Source organism: Lipotes vexillifer, unplaced genomic scaffold (genome assembly GCF_000442215.2).
Source record: "Lipotes vexillifer unplaced genomic scaffold, Lipotes_vexillifer_v1.1 scaffold230, whole genome shotgun sequence".
NCBI lineage: Eukaryota > Metazoa > Chordata > Mammalia > Artiodactyla > Lipotidae > Lipotes > Lipotes vexillifer.
The window spans coordinates 7985111-8001820 of record NW_006775143.1 but is presented as its reverse complement, the minus strand read 5'-3'; the positions used below and the strand labels follow the sequence as shown (position 1 = coordinate 8001820).

Sequence of the window (16710 nt, the reverse complement as noted above, 5' to 3'; positions counted from 1 at the left end):
CTTCTATTCAAAGGTATTTACTTTGAGCTATCAGTTTAATTACTGACAAATCTTTACATATAAAAATTCCATTGACTTTGATGGAAGGATACTCTCCTGACTTTCCAAGAAAATAACTGAACCAATAAAATTAAATTTTTGAAAATATATATTATTTTCTTCTTATTGAAAAAATAATATGTTTTGACTACAGAAAGGTTGGAAAACATGAAAGAAAAGTACAAAGGATTCTAGGATTCTTCATTCAGAGATAAACCCTGTGAACATTTGCTGTACTTTTGTTGTGTTTATATACTTATGTATGCACAGGAAAATATACTATTCTAGTTTGTGAATTTCTTTATTCCTTTTTTTTTTTTTTTTTTTTTTGCGGTACGCGGGCCTCTCACTGCTGTGGCCTCTCCCGTTGCGGAGCAAAGGCTCGGGACGCACAGGCTCAGCCGCCATGGCTCACGGGCCCAGCCGCTCCGCGGCATGTGGGATCTTCCCGGACCGGGGCACGACCGCGTGTCCCCTGCATCGGCAGGTGGACTCTCAACCACTGCGCCACCAGGGAAGCCCTCTTTATTACTTTTGAGGAAGTATATGACAAGCCATCCAAGCCAGCTCCCTATTTGGGTACTTCCAGAGTGGACTACACTCAAGTAGCTAATTTTAGTCAATAGGTTAGCATTTTTCCAACTAAGATATTTTCCTTTTTCTTCCAATAATTCACATAATATTCTGTTTCAATTATGTCAATTTTTGTTCCAATAAAAACTCAACTCTATTTTGTGTAACTACTGATGTGAAAAAAAAAAAAAAAAAAAAATCAAACACCATCTGTTGGTTCCCTCCTTAGCAAGTTGCAACTTTTATCATGCTTTTCCTTCTTTCTTTTTCTCTCTCTATCGCTTTACTTATCTTGTTTTTGTTTTGTTTTTTATCCGGAGTTTTAGATCCAGATTAGCATCAAGTTACTATTTCTGACATAATGTATCTTTAATCAACAATTAAGTTAGACAGTTATAGTAAGTTTTAGAATCATAGATACCACTTTATTGCTCACTACCAGCGATTTTAGAACATGACTATCTCATTTTTGAGTTATTTTGATTTATTCCTCAGTTGCCTGTAGTGATTTTTTTTTTTAAAGTTTTTTTTTTTTTTTTTTTTTACTTTATTGCTCACTACCAGCGATTTTAGAACATGACTATCTCATTTTTGAGTTATTTTGATTTATTCCTCAGTTGCCTGTAGTGATTTTTTTTTTTTAAGTTTTTTTTTTTTTTTTTTTTTTCGGTACGCGGGCCTCCCACTGTTGTGGCCTCTCCCATCGCGGAGCACAGGCTCCGGACGTGCAGCCTCAGCGGCATAAAGGGTGCTGCTTGCCACTTTCTTTTATCTCCAGTCCTTGCAGTAACTTTGCAAAGGTGGTTATGGCATTTCTACTACAGAGGGGTTGAAACATAGGCTCAGAGAGGTTCAGTCAGTTCCCCAACATCTTTCATCCAGCAACAGCGGAGAGCCTGTAACAGAGGTCTGCTGGGACCAAGTCCCTATTCTTAACCACTTTTCCAGCCACTGACCTTTGGTATCTGAGGCACTCGTTAAAAATGCAAAAATTCAAATTCAACACTTCTTTGTTTGGTAAGACTTTTCCCTAATGGTGTGTTTTTCCATCCAGAGGCATTATAATGTCTGGGTGCCTCTATTTTTTTTTCTGACATCAGTAGCCATGATGATGATAACCTAAATCCATTAATTCATAAGAGTTGCAAATTCTGAGATTTAAATTCTATCATTATTGACTGATTTCATCTACTATTTGGTTACTTAGTCATCCAGTTAGCATTGAAAAGATACTTTTCCTCCTTTCGTTGTGTTATCAAACTAATGAATTTGCTCATGGGCATCCCCTAAAAGTTACCAACTAATTTTCTTCTAGTATTATTGTGACTCTACTGTCATTCATGACGTATTTGATGTATTTCAGTCCATTAAAATTATTACCCTTATTGATGCTAAAATGGTCTCATCTTGGCCTGTGGAAGCCTCATCCAATTGGCTCCTGAGTTTTTCTTTTAACATGTCACCTTTGATAGGTTCCTTCCTAACTCATATGATAAGCTTTTCTAGGCTAATCTTTTACATTTCATGTTCCAGACCTGGACTTGGTTATTTCTGTAAGTAACTGGACATTAATATTTAGAAAAACTTTCTCAGGTGATTCAAACATGTAGCTTGGAATAAGAATAATTGTTATAGCATCTCTCTCAATTTTGTGGTTAACACTGGGATATTTCCAAAATTTTTAAGGTAAATTATCTACTTCCTCAAATTTAATGACCCATCAGTTTGCTATATATTTGTTTAGATTTTATACCACTTTCCTTCTTAACAAATTGCAAGATTAGTACTCTCGCGTGAAGAGCAACTGAGTTTCAAAAACAGAAAAACTCTTCAACTGCAATAACCATTACATTACCATCCTTCTTTCCCCCCACCTTTTTTTTAAAAAAAAAGTCTTTTGAGGAAAATAAAACAAGATCCACCTAAGCCTAGTTCCAGCTTTCATGGACCTATCTTATGGAAATTCTCTGGTTCTATGGTCAGTAGAAAAAAAATGGAACATGCTATACACATTTAACAAATCACTGGCAATGCATACTTCTGCAAAACCTACATTTCATACAATTATAACAGCAAAACAGGAAAGAAGTTTCCCGAAAAACCAAAGGACAACATTATGTAATATAAAACAGGCCTCTTAAAGTTCAAGTTTGATAATGTGATCATGCTTTTAGCAAAACTGACTGCAGCATTCACACCAAAGTAAATAGGTGCTGCTGATGGGATTTTAATATTACAAACCAGGCAAGCGTGGTCTTGAGACCTATCATGGTATTTGGTTAGAACTGCTCTGGGGATTTTTTCAGGCCACACCTGCCTTGTGGGAACCTGGAATCTCAATCAAAAACCTTCCAAGGTATTTGGGCCCATTGCTTGAGGAAACCCTAGCTTTGTATAACTAAATTCTTATGGTTGCCTCCCCACAGTGACGGATGGACTGTGTAGAATACAATTAATAGGAGGCGAAAACACAGGTTTAAATGACCAACTAAAGTCTTGTGGCTGGTATACAGAGTTCCTCTTTTTTCATGGCTTTGATTCTTTAATTTGAGACTTACTTTGCTTTTTAAAATTGTAAGTCACTTTAAATATTTCTTAGAGAGTGCTAAAATATAAGGCAACAAAGTATAGAAAAGTCTTTTAGGACCCAAATCAGTGAAACAAAATGGCGTAACACTAAAAATATTCCTAAGTATATTGGAAAAACAAATTAATGCTAGTTAAACAATTTGTTCTCTTACCTCTAGTTCATAACCAGTTTCACAGTGATAAATAATCATGCTTTCAAAGCTGTATTCACCGCCAAACACAAACCCATGTTCTGGACTTACAGGTTTCCCACAAGAAACTGGACTGCAGGATTCATCAGAAAATGGTGGCTCCCAGGTGCCATCAATCTAAATAACAAGTTATAAGTTACATTTAGAAATTAGTACACATGAATGAAGAAATCTGCAAATATTGGTTGTAAAACAGAATAATCCGCAAATGATAGTCAGAGGACCTAGAACTTGGTCCTACTTCTGCCAGTTATTTTCTTTGGCCTTAAAAAACACACATTAATTATCAGATGGCTTTAACAGTCATCGCTAAACAATTTTAGACATTTCTGAAACTCACAAAACAAGCATTCTCTTCCTAATAGAATCCTTTAAAAAATCAAGAACACCAAAAAGTATGTTTTCATTATGATGCATGAGGACTGGATGGTAGATACAAATATTCCATGACTTACAGCAATACACCCTTCTATTTTACATAATTCTGCGTTTTAATCTAAAGTTGATGAGAAACAGCAACTTTCAGGCACACAATCCAAAGTTTAAAAAGATGGCTTCCTTTTCTCCCTTCCCAACATGAATACTTGAAAACATTCTATCATATATCGTGAGCAAGTCACATAGTTAAAGAAAAAAAAAAGACACACATACATTTACTTTATTTCCTCACCCACCACAGTTAGAATTAACATTTTCCAGCCTTCTTTTCAGGTATAGTGAGGTGTACACAGATGTTTCCCTTGAAGACTGTTATTCTCTTGCTAATGTTGTTTTGTTTTCTTTGAGGAAATAGCATATGAGTTGAATAGCTATCTGAAACAAGACTTGAGGCTAAGCCCTTTATTCTACAGATAAGCTAGAAATAATTTTATATATATATATATATATATACATATATATATGCCTGCCTCGTAATTAACCATTCCCCTAATGTCAGAAATATACACTGCATCTAATTTTTCAACACTGTAAATAATGCTTCAATAAATATATTTTTTGCACAAATGATTCTGGGTATTAACTTTTAAAAGTTACATAGTACTGTTTTCTTTGGATATATCTGGAGTTTATTTTGGTATGTATTAATTTTTTTCCCTAGTGGTTACTTCATTGTATCAGAATGATTTGTTTATTAATGATTCCTTTCTTCACTGACTTGTGATGATTCCTTTATCAGGATCTACTTTTGACTTATTTCTTCCATTCCATTCATTTCCCCTTCTACCGAATTTTACACTAATACCACACTGATAGGAGTTTGGCAATTCTAAGTAGCTTTATTAAAGTGACACAAGTAGTAAGCAGAGGCAGAATTTGACTCCAATTTATGTTTCTGCTAACTTTGCTCTTCTACTAAAACTGGAAAAATATTTGGTAAAAATTAGGCCTCATTTCTACACATAGAGAGTCTATGTGTAGACCATACACAAAGTTAATCTGTCATGAATCTCTTGTTATAGTTTAACGTTTTATTTACCTTTGGGATTTTTCACCTGCCCTTGGCACTTTCTTATTTTTAAAACTGGGACCATTGGAAAGAAAGATATATTTTATTATATTTCTACCAAAAAACTTCTCAAATTCTTTGACATGGTTGGAAACGAGACATTTTCTCTTTTCAGGACAGCAAGATACTGCCTGTGTGGATATATGTATATGTATATCTATATCCACACACTTACATATACATATATCTATATACACACACATATAGTATAATATACACTTACATATATAACCACACACACACACACACACACGCATAGTATAATATATAAATGAGTTATACCCTACATGTTCTAATTAAGACAGATAATCTTACCTGACATGTTGATATATTAACCCCCTCATAGGTATACCCTTTTGCACATGACACAGAAACTTGCTTATTCACACTGAAATCATCCCCATGAACAAGTATGTGTGTTATGCTTGCTGGCAAAGGACATTTCTTAGGACTGCAAGAGATTCTCTCAGGGAACCAACGACCATCTTTCTGACAGGTAAATGTGTCTATCTCTGTATCCATCATATAACCTTCTAGACACCTGCAATGGAAAAGTAAAAATGAGTGCCTTAAAGGGAGTGCAATATAGTTGGTGACTTATTCTTGGATTCAAGAAGCTGTTATAAAGCTTAGTAGACATTTTATGTGATGTATTAAAAATGACTCAAATGTCAGGGGGATGGAGCTGCCTTGCAAAAACACCAAGAAAACAATGACAACCAGATGAATCCTTAGTTATCCACATTAAGGATTAGCCAAGTCTAAAGTTGCTTTAAATGTTGTTGACATGACTTACCTTTGTTCTGGATAATATCATTATTAAATTTATTTTTATTATGAAAATATCTAACAGTTCAAGAAACTCTAGACGAAGTCCAAAATAGACTCAGATACTAGTAAGAATATAACACAATTAACATTTTGGGGGAATCTACTTTGTGCCAAATGAAGTCCTCTACATAGGGTGTGTCTTTTAACTCTGTTTAGTAGGTAGGTATCATGTAACAGTAGTATTGGTGTTCAAACTCAAGTCAAGCTGGCTCTAAAACCCTCTATGATTTTTAAAATTTGCATTTTTTCATTCAGCAAATGTTTACGGAGCATTTGTTAAATTCTAGTCACTGTTCTAACTGCTTTACAAATACGAACCCATTCTCATGTCAACCCTATGAATAGGTGTGATTATTTTCTTTATGCCCATTTTTCAGATGATGAAACTGACACCAGAGAGATTAAAGAACTTTCCCAGGAAGCAACAGAGCTGAGATTCCTACCTATGGAATCTGGCTCTAGAGTCCATGCTTTTTACCACTATACTATGCTGCTTTTTTAATTAACTAACATTTATTGGGTGGATATATTTTTTAAATTTCACAAGTTACCAGGCCAGGTAGCAGTCACAGGTTTTGCAAACTTGGAATGATCTGTTTACTAATAAGTGAAGATCTGAAGACAATCAACACACAAGGAAAAACGAACAGGAGAGTCTTGGGAAGCAGGTCTTATTGTGATTTCTCAAGCTATCTGAGACACCAACATCCAAATAGAAAATTGAAAATGCATAATGTCAAAAGTGAGGAATAATTTTTGTTGTTCTTCTTGGTGCATAATCCACTATTGTTTAGGTTTCATTACAGTGACAACCCTCCCTTGGGTCTATTTCTTACTGTAATTAAGAGAAAATGAAGGTAGAGCTAAAATGTCTACAACAGACAAGCTTAAGAAGAGTTATTAAATTATTAATAAAATCTAAGAAGCCAGTATGTGAAGGATAATCCATAATTCCTTCAGAGATATCAATAAAATGCAAATTGATTTAGAGGGTTGAGACATATTTACACATTACAGGCATTTATTCCAATAAAAGTCTAATTTATAAATTCATTCCATATTTTCTCATCTTTTTTTAATACTGCATTTTAAATAGAGAACTTTTCAGCAAAAATCACTACCTGTGCATTAAATGCTCAGTTTGCTCAGATAGCATGGGTTGGATGTCCCCTCAAGATTATCTCCCTATTAATGTTGACCAATTAAAGTATGTGATTTTTGACCTGAATTCTTCAGCTTTTGCCTTATTTCCCCCACATTTGCATATATGAATATAATCATTAGGTGATACCAAAGAAACCTATCAGCATAATGTTTAAAAAAGAGCCTGTGATTTAAGAGATATTAAAGCTAGCTAGAGGATCTTGCTGTTCCATGAAGTGCAACAGAATATGATAATTATATTAGGAACTACAGTCTGAAAGTGTAGAAATTTATTCTTACAAGTCAATGGATTTCTGCATAACTGTGGATAGAATAAATCCAAGTGGTAAAACTTCAGTTTTTGGACAGCAGCCCAGAGAGGGTGTTTTCTTCCCAGTCAGCTAAATTTTTGACCTATCACTTTTCATTTTACAACCCTCCTGCCTGTGCCCCTTGGAGACTCTAGAGCCATGGTCTTACCTGAGTTTCACTTTACTTCCATAGGTGTGTACCTCTCCAGTTGCCACCGCACCGGAGACAGGTGGTGGGGGTCCACAGGACAGGGGCTCGCAGACAGGATAAGGCTGGCTCCACGTCCCTTTCTCTGTACAAATCAGATCTGAACTGCCTCGGATGACGTACCCAGATCTGCAGTTGTAAGTTATCACATTTTCCTCCAAAGAGCCACTCTCACTGGTGAATGCATTTGGTATCGTTGGGGGAGAACCGCAAGAAGTGTGTTCACAGCGTGGGAAGCCAGAGCTCCATTGGCCACTGGCTTCGCAGGTGATTTCAGAAAGCCCCAGGAGCTGGAAGCCTTTGAAGCACTGAATCCGAGCTGCCTGTCCGCAACCAAAATCTGTCCTGTTGACTGCTCCATTTTGAATGACTGGTGGGGAACACGTGCAAGGCAGGCAGGAAGGTGGGCTGCCACTCCAGGAACTATTGGAGAGACACTTTCTTGAAGGACTTCCATGGAGCTTATAACCGGGAAAGCACTGATACTGTATATGCCCCCCATGATAAAAGGAGAAGCCATTAGGGAAGCCATGGGCAAGATCTTCAGGAGGGCCACAGTTGACTGGTTTACAGAGAGGAACCTGGGCATCCCAGTTACCATCTGATTGACAGATGAGTTTGGGGGCACCGTGCAACACATAGCCGTCTTGACAATGGAACACCACTTTCTTCCCGAAGCCATAGTCCAGGCCATCCATCACCCCATTTGCCACCTGTAGTGGGGGGGAACACCTGACAGGCACACAGATGGGAGTCGTCCCACTCCAACTTCCATCAGCAAGACAAACACGACTGCTGGCCCCCTCCAGCAAGAACCCTTCATCGCAAGTGTACTCAACCTCTTTTTGGAATGTATATTCCTCTCCCTTTACCTGGCCATTTGCTGAGACTGGAGGTGAACCACAGTCCACGGGAATACAAATTGGCTCATTCCTATCCCAATTTTTATTTTCCTGACACGTTCTCCTGTCAGTGCCGTTCAACACATACCCAGGATTACACTCATAGTACAATATGCTCAGGTAAGTGTAGTTGCTTCCTTTGATGGAGCCATTCATAACTAGATTTGGTTTGGGGCATGAGATGGCCTCACAGAGTGGGGAGGTACCACTCCATTCTCTATTCTGTAGACAAAGTCTTACGTCGGAGCCCACCAGAGTGTGCCCAGGTTTGCAGCTATACTGTATGGCACTGCCCATGGTAGTCTCTGTAAAATGCAAAAAGCCGTTTTCAGGAGCAACAGGCAGATCACATTCAACTGAAATGCATGATGGCGCACTGCCATTCCAAGTTCCATCCTCCTGGCAGATCAGCACAGGGTTCCCCAAGAGTTCATATCCTGGATTACAGGTGTATGAAACCAGGGTGTTGTATTGGAATTTTGCTGAATGTGTAGCAGAAGATCCCTTTGTGTTTCCCCAGGTTTTGGCCACTGTTCCCAGATGATGAGGCGGGTGAGGAGTCAGATATGGAACTTCCATCATGTCTTCTTCTTGGTTAAAATACTCCTGACCGTCTCTGACCTTAGTACAGTCTCCAAAATCAATGTGAGGGGGGAGACCGCAGTCTATGAGTACACACGTCGGGATGGAGCTTGACCATCCCGACTCTTCACAGGTCTGCATGGCGTGACCAGCTACCTGGAACCCAGGGAAACAGCTGTAGATGATCATGGCACCATAGCTGTAATCTGCGCCTTCTACGAAACCGTTTTCAATGGGATGTGGGGGATCACAGTGGATGGCACTGCAAGATGGGACATCCACATCCCAATCACCTGTCTCTAAACAAGTCAAGGCTCTGGGACCTTTGAGCCTGAAGCCCCGGTCACAAGAGTAGGTAATGGTCTGTCCATAGTGTAGGTTTGTGTAAGAGAATTTGCCATTCGAAATCTCCTTGGGCTTTGGGCACTCAATGGGTCTACAGGTTGGTTTTCTTCCAAGCCAGTGACCATTTTCCCCACAAAGAGTGGTAGAATTGCCCACCAACTCAAAGCCTGGCTTGCAGGTATAGAGAGCTGTGCTCAGATAGGCAAGACCTTGCACGTCAATGATGCCATTGAGGATTTCCTCAGGTTGGGGGCATTCTACTGGCACACATTCTGGCAGTGGAGAGCTCCAGGTGCCATCAGCCTGGCAGAAGGTGGTAGGATCTCCTCTTAAGAAAAACCCATCCACACAAGAATACTTGACAGTACTTCCAAAATGAAGAGCAGAAGAAGGGGCAGGGACACCAAAGGAGATCAGAGGAGGAGGGAGGCAAAGAACCATCTTACAAACAGGAAAAGAATCATTCCACTGCTGGGATGGCAAGCATTTCAGGACAGAGGGGCCCTGGAGGGCGTTCCCTTCCTTACAGGAAAATGTCACCACTCCCACCTCGGTGGGCAACTCCTTCAAAACCAGTTGGTTCTCCAAGAGGGGTGGCTCTGGGCACTTGGCGGGCACACACTTTTGGTTTGGCTTCTTATTCCATTTGCCAGATTTCAGGCATGTCCAAGAATGATCACCAATAAGCTCGTAACCCTCATTGCAGAAAAACTGAACCTTGGACCCTACTTCAAAATTTTCTCCTTTCCTGTAGCCATTCTGGACCGGGGGAGGTTTTCCACAGTTGAGAGGGATGCATGACAGAGGGGATTCACTGTGCCAGTGGCGATTGGCTTGGCAGACAAATACAGGACTTCCGACTGACTTATAGCCTGGGTTACACCGGTATCTCACTTCACTCTCAAAGGTCCTGCCAGCTGTATGCTGCATAACAGGGAGAAAACAATGAAGCACAATTTGTATAACACGTAATATAACTGACAAAATACAGCAAATCACAGTAAAGAAGAACTAAGCTAAAATGCCTATGTTAAAATGTATCAGTTAAGACATAAGCAAATGAGGACTTGTATTTTTCCAATAGGTCCACTCTATTTTTTTTATTTAAATAAACAAAAAGGATGGCAGAAGGTCAAATTAGGTAATCCCTACAGCAGAAATGTTGGCCACAGTGGTAAGCCCATAATAAGTAAAGATCAATAGTCTCTAAAACGACTGATGAGTTGATGGAGCACTACCAGAAATTATAAATTACTTGGTAAATTAAAAAAATCTCACCGACCAAAGCAGTGCTATAGTGTGTTGTTTTACTCACAGAAAAGGAAACATACACAAACATACATTTGTTTACGCTGTTAGATAATAAGAAAAACAAATTTTTTTATGGATATGGACCTACTGTCAGAGTTTTGTGTTCATTCTCAATATAATTTTAAAAAATTGCTGCCATAACGTAAGGGTGGAAAATAAAAAGTAATATTTTACCTTTTAAACAAAAAATTTAATATTCATACTCTCAACATTCAAATATATGTGAATAACATAATAAGAGGTCATTTTTAGGCAGTACAAAGATGAATTACTTATGAAAACTTTAAAAAAGATTGCAATGGTTCTTTTGTTAATGGTATGTCTAGCTTCTGTGGTGCAGTGAACTTCTTGGTATTTGGACATGATTATTTGTTTTGTTTATTTATCTATTCCTTGGGTACCCCACATGCATGTAAACACCATGCCATCACAGACCTAATCCGTGTTATTAAATACTAGATCTCGAGTGCTTACCCGGCACCTAGTAGGAGCTCCAGAAATATTTGTTAAATGAATAAATGAAGAAAGCCTCCTTACAATGGAAAGCTAATACATCTGAGCAAAAGTCTTAAATAAAAGGCATTCACTGTTGTTTTAGAATATAAAGGAGAAAAGGTACTATGTATGCGTGGGTTTTAAACAAGTGTTTAATTAGAATGCTGTCTCTTTAAAATGACCCTTGATTTGGGGGAACAGATTGTTATTCCTGTTTTCTTGATAGATTTAATGAGAAGACACAAAGTAACGAGAAAGGAGGATATGTGTGGATCTGACAAAACCCTTTGTCCTGATGAAATTACCTTTAGGTTCCCTGAAAGAAAACTGCAAAAACCACCTTATGGTGAATGGATGGTTTACCCTTATCTTTTGTCTAAAAATAAGAAATGATAACAGATTTCTCTAGGTTCCATTTAGACCTTGATTTCTATAAAAATAAACAATACATCCATCTTGGAGTAACTTTTTATAAATCAAAATAGTATCTCTTAAAAACTATTTTATTCTAATGCCATAGCTGGGCTAAAATATTGCCTTAAAAGTGTTTCAAGTGCCTATATGCTAGTAGAAGGTAGAAAGCTGTAGATTAAAAGGATTCATGACCGCTATCAAATTCTCTCCAATATTTACCACCAATAGACTTAGCAGCTTCTGTTATTCACCTATTAGTCTATTCGTGTCCCTGCTTCTGAATAAGCTACAATGGGCTGGCCCTGTAAACGATGAAAGCCATGGACACTTGTGAATCAGTCTCTTACCTCCAGAAAGCCATTCTCAACCTTTGGTGGTTCATTGCAAGATACAGGGTGGCATGTGGGTATGGGGCTACTCCACTGTCCCGTGGCTTCGCAGGCGCTCTTCTTCTCGCCTTTGATGTAGAAGCCCCTGTTGCAGCTATAAGCCACGACGGCTCCAAAACTGTAGTTTGATCCAATCGCATAGCCGTTCATGATGCGGGGTGGCTCTCCGCAGCGCACGGGGATGCACTGGATGGACATGGGGGAAGGATTCCACTGCCCACCTCTCAGACATTCAATCTTTGCTGAGGTGTTCAGTACGAAACCCTCTGTGCATTTGAAGCTCACAACTGAGCCTGCGGCAAATTTTGCTTTGCTCACAGATTCCAAGATGCTGTAGGAAACAGCAGGGGGTTTTTCACAAAAATGAGCTATACAACGGGGCACGGCCTGACCTTCTGGGGGAACCCACTTGCCCTGGGCATTGCAGAGGAGCTGGGAGTTGTCTGCCAGGCTGTAACCATCTGAACAATAGTAGAATGCAATGTCTCCAAATAACCGATGGGCAGTCTCTGGAGAGGCATGTTCCACACTGGGGGGCTCATCACAGGAGACAGCCAGACACTGCTGGTCACTTCTGCTCCACTTGCCATTGGCCAGGCACTCAATGGTGTCAGGACCGGCAAGGGTGTAGCTATGAGATTAGGGAGAAAGGAACAGTAACTAAGCACATTATTTGAGAAAAGGTGTTTGCATCTTCTTATTCTGCTTTTATTTTTTAAATCTTTCCACCAATAACTTTACTTTTATCCTTTATCCTTTAAAACAATATTTACTATTTGAATTTGAGCTTATTGATCAAATGACCTTCATTTAAGATATACATCTTGTTATTAATATTAGGGCTTGTTCAGAAAGGGAGGTGGATTTTGCTATTTATACTACCAAATGTAAAATAGATAGCTAGTGGGAAGCAGCCGCATAGCACAGGGAGATCAGCTCGGTGCTTTGTGACCACCTAGAGGGGTGAGATAGGGAGGGTGGGAGGGAGACGCAAGAGGGAGGGGATATGGGGATACATGTATATGTATAGCTGATTCACTTTGTTTTAAAGCAGAAACTAACACACCATTGTAAAGCAATTACACTCCAATAAAGATGTTAAAAAAAAAACTCTAAAAATTGTTACACATTTCTTTAAAAATAAAAATGAGGACTAAGCTATGGTCCTGTCTGACTCAATTCAAAGTTGGAACTTCATCTATCTATAGATGATTTCCGTTGCTCAATTTGATCACTAGTCTTTGAAACAAAAGCTCTGAGGAACCACAGGTAGCTCTGATGAACCCAGGTATCCAGTTGCTTATAATCAATGAACTTTAAAGGAGGGATTATAATTTCAATCTCCATTGTTTCCTAAACCCTTAACCATGTGGTTAGCATTAAAAGCTGTGTCTGCATATGGCTCTGCTATTCAACCAGCACGAATAAATTTTGCTTTGTTTATGCACAGGTATTTCCCCATATATGATGATAGATTGATGACTTACAAAAATCTTAATTATGCTCAAGTGCTCTCTCAATGAAGCAGAACAAAATATTAGGATACGCAGTATTAGAATAATTACATTTGAGTCATTCAGATTTTCATTCTCACTTTTGTACTGAAGAGAAAGAGGACAGGGAGTTTGAAAGGACTGTCTAACATCCGATCAGTCCGTCGCCTTGATAATAATGAAGCGTAAGGGGACTAAAATAATTTGGCACCAATTGAACCCTGTTTAGAAATACTAATTTCTTCATTTTGCAGATGAGTGAATGGTTGTTCAGACAGGCTAGGAAATCTGCTGAGAGTCACATGGGTGCAAGCAGCAGAGGTAGGATCTGAGTTTGTTTACTGGATTCCAACCCTTCTATCTTTCCCATGATGTTGCTCTATCTCTCTTCCTTTTTTTTTTTTTTTTTAGGAGATGACGCTCCCTTTGTATGTATGTATTTATTTATTTTAACATCTTTATTGGAGTATAATTGCTTTACAATGTGTTAGTTTCTGCTGTACAACAAAGTGAATCAGCTATACGTATACATATATCCCCATATCCCCTCCCTCTTGTGTCTCCCTCCCACCCTCCCTATCCCACCCATCTAGGTGGTCACAAAGCACCGAGCTGATCTCCCTGTGCCATGCAGCTGCTTCCCACCATCTATTTTACATTTGGTAGTGTATACATGTCAATGCTACTCTCACTTCATCCCAGCTTACCCTTCCCCCTCCCCGTGTCCTCAAGTCCATTCTCTATGTCTGCATCTTTATTCCTGTCCTGCCCCTAGGTTCATCAGAACCATTTTTTTTTTAGATTCCATATATACGTGTTAGCATACGGTGTTTGTTTTTCTTTTTCTGACTTACTTCACTCTGTATGACAGACTCTAGGTCCATCCACCTCACTACAAATAACTCAATTTTGTTTCTTTTCATGGCTGAGTAATATTCCATTGTATATATGTGCCACATCTTCTTTATCCATTCATTTATCGATGGACACTTAGGTTGCTTCCACGTTCTAGCTATTGTAAACAGTGCTGCAATGTCCTCTCTTTAAAAGGAGGTCGGTTAGATCACAATCGGTGGGTGTTCTGTGGAAACTGTATGGCAGTGTCATTAGTACAACTTATCTGACCTGCCCTTCAGCAAAGATTCTTAAGTCATTAGCTAGCAAACATTTCTCCTGAGGTCCCTTTTCGTTTTATAAGGAATCGGCTCTTATAGAGAGATTAGAATTCCTTCACCCATCCTGGCAAGATTTAGGAAATCTATAGGAAACAGCAAGATCAAGGAAAAAAGGATAGAGCATCATCAAAGATGTGTGTTCCTACCCTACCTACAGTCATATATCGTGCTATGGATAGAAGTGGTCTCAAAGTGAATACTCATAGCCTTCCCCAATAGCTGAGCACAGTCTCCAGTTAGGGTCTGCTGCAGTTCATTGTTGTGGAAAAGCTCAGGTCTTTGTATAAGAATCTGAGCTGAATAAATTTTTGGATGGCTTCTGTCTTAAAGGATCCAGGAAGATATACAAAGACAGTATGTTACAAGCATAATCTTATTATTCAAAATACATTGCCCTAGGTCTGAGTGCCTAGACTCTGCTACTCCTGTGTAGAATGTTCTCCATTTGTAGAGGCTCTTTTTGGGGGTCTTTTTCAATTTATCAATGTTTTGTAGTTTCAGTGTACAGATTTTTCACATCCTTGGTTTAATCTACTTTTTTTTATACAGCAGGTTTTTATGAGCTATCTATTTTATACCTATTAGTATATATATGTCAATCCCAATCCCCAATTCATCCCCACCCCACCCCCGCCAGCTTTCCCCACTTGGTGTCCATACGTTTTACCATTTTTCTAGATTGCACATATATGCATTAATATACGATATTTGTTTTTCCCTTTCTGACTTACTTCACTCTGTATGACAGATTCTAGGTCCATCCACCTCACTGCAAATAACTCAATTTTGTTTCTTTTCATGGCTGAGTAATATTCCATTGCATATATGTACCACATCTTCTTTATCCATTCGTCTGTCGATGGGCATTTAGGATGCTTCCTATAGGGGCTCTTGATGTTTTATATTTTTATAGCACAATTTACATCCTTTGCACACTTTGAACCATGCATCATTATTTTCATGGGGTCCTTTGATGTTCCTACCATATTTCATTGGCTGAAGTTTCTAGACATCACCTGAGACATCCCTGATTTACTAGGATCCATTGTGCCATCTATAGAGTGCTTCCTTTAGGTAATGGGACTGACTGCTTTGAGGCAGAAGCCTCTGCCTCCAGAATCTTCCTTATTCCTCAAAGCCTCTTGAGGACACAAGAATAGAGTTTTGCAATCTGGCAGCACTTTGTTAGGCCTCTGACCCCTGGTCTGCTGGACAATCTCCACCAATGACTCTTCCCCAACGGAAAATCACAGCAAAAAGCTCTTCTGTAATATAATGGAGGATTACCACTAACTATATGTATTTTGAATAAATGAATTTAAAGACTGCATTTTCAATACTATCCATACTTTCCTAGAATTGACACCATCCCTTTCTCTGACTTAAGAACTTGACTTTTCTTTATGATTCTCAATCAACATTTAGTTCTTCATTAGGCAATTAGGCCATGCTATGTGCAAGAATCCCTTCCCTAGTGTATAAGGCCATGTCAGTGCATGTACTTTGTGTCCCAGATGAAATAGCTTTTTTTTTTTTTTTTTTTTTTTCTTGCGTTATGCGGGCCTCTCACTGTTGTGGCCTCTCCCATTTGCGGAGCACAGGCTCCAGACGCGCAGGCTCAGCGGCCATGGCTCACGGGCCCAGCCGCTCCGCGGCATGTGGGATCCTCCCGAAACGGGGCACGAACCCGCGTCTCCTGCATCGGCAGGCGGACTCTCAAGCACTGCGCCACCAGGGAAGCCCCAGATGAAATAGCTTTTGAGGAGAGTTGTGAAAGAAGCAGGAAAGGAAGAAAAGTAACAGGAACAAAGAAATGGGAGTGTGATATAGCTGGGGACTTGTGGGGACTTACAAGTAGCTAGGAATGGCCTATGAACATCTGGAAAAGGAAGCAGTGGTCACTAGGATCTTACGTGTTTTTGACCGTTGTGATGGTTAATGGGTGAAGACGTGGCAGGCACAGATCAACTGGAAATGGTTTTTGACAGTTCCTTTGACAAGGATTCTCATAAGATTTTAGCAGAAGAAATGGTGCTAGAACAGAAAGATATTTAAGTGGTTTATTAACTGGATGACCCAAAGAGTATTGGTTAATAGAAGTAAGCTAGTTGGGTGTTTCGTACCTTCTGATGTCACAAAACTCTGTCCTTAGCCCATCAGTTTGTAAGCAACACATAACTTTGGGGTGAAGGATAAGGGTTTTAACAGGGCA

The 16710-nt window shown here is 39.2% G+C and overlaps 1 protein-coding gene across 1 annotated transcript in view; it reads right to left on the bottom strand.

The window, feature by feature from the left end:
* Positions 1-16710, bottom strand: part of SVEP1 (sushi, von Willebrand factor type A, EGF and pentraxin domain containing 1) — a 186639-nt gene that overhangs the window by 25061 nt on the left and 144868 nt on the right. Inside the window, exons 37-40 of the mRNA XM_007449809.1 lie at positions 11789-12461; positions 7354-10145; positions 5215-5440; positions 3354-3509 (exon numbers count right to left, since the gene is read on the bottom strand). Of these exons, the coding sequence (XP_007449871.1) occupies positions 3354-3509; positions 5215-5440; positions 7354-10145; positions 11789-12461 (3847 nt within the window). The remainder of the gene's footprint in view (positions 1-3353; positions 3510-5214; positions 5441-7353; positions 10146-11788; positions 12462-16710) is intronic.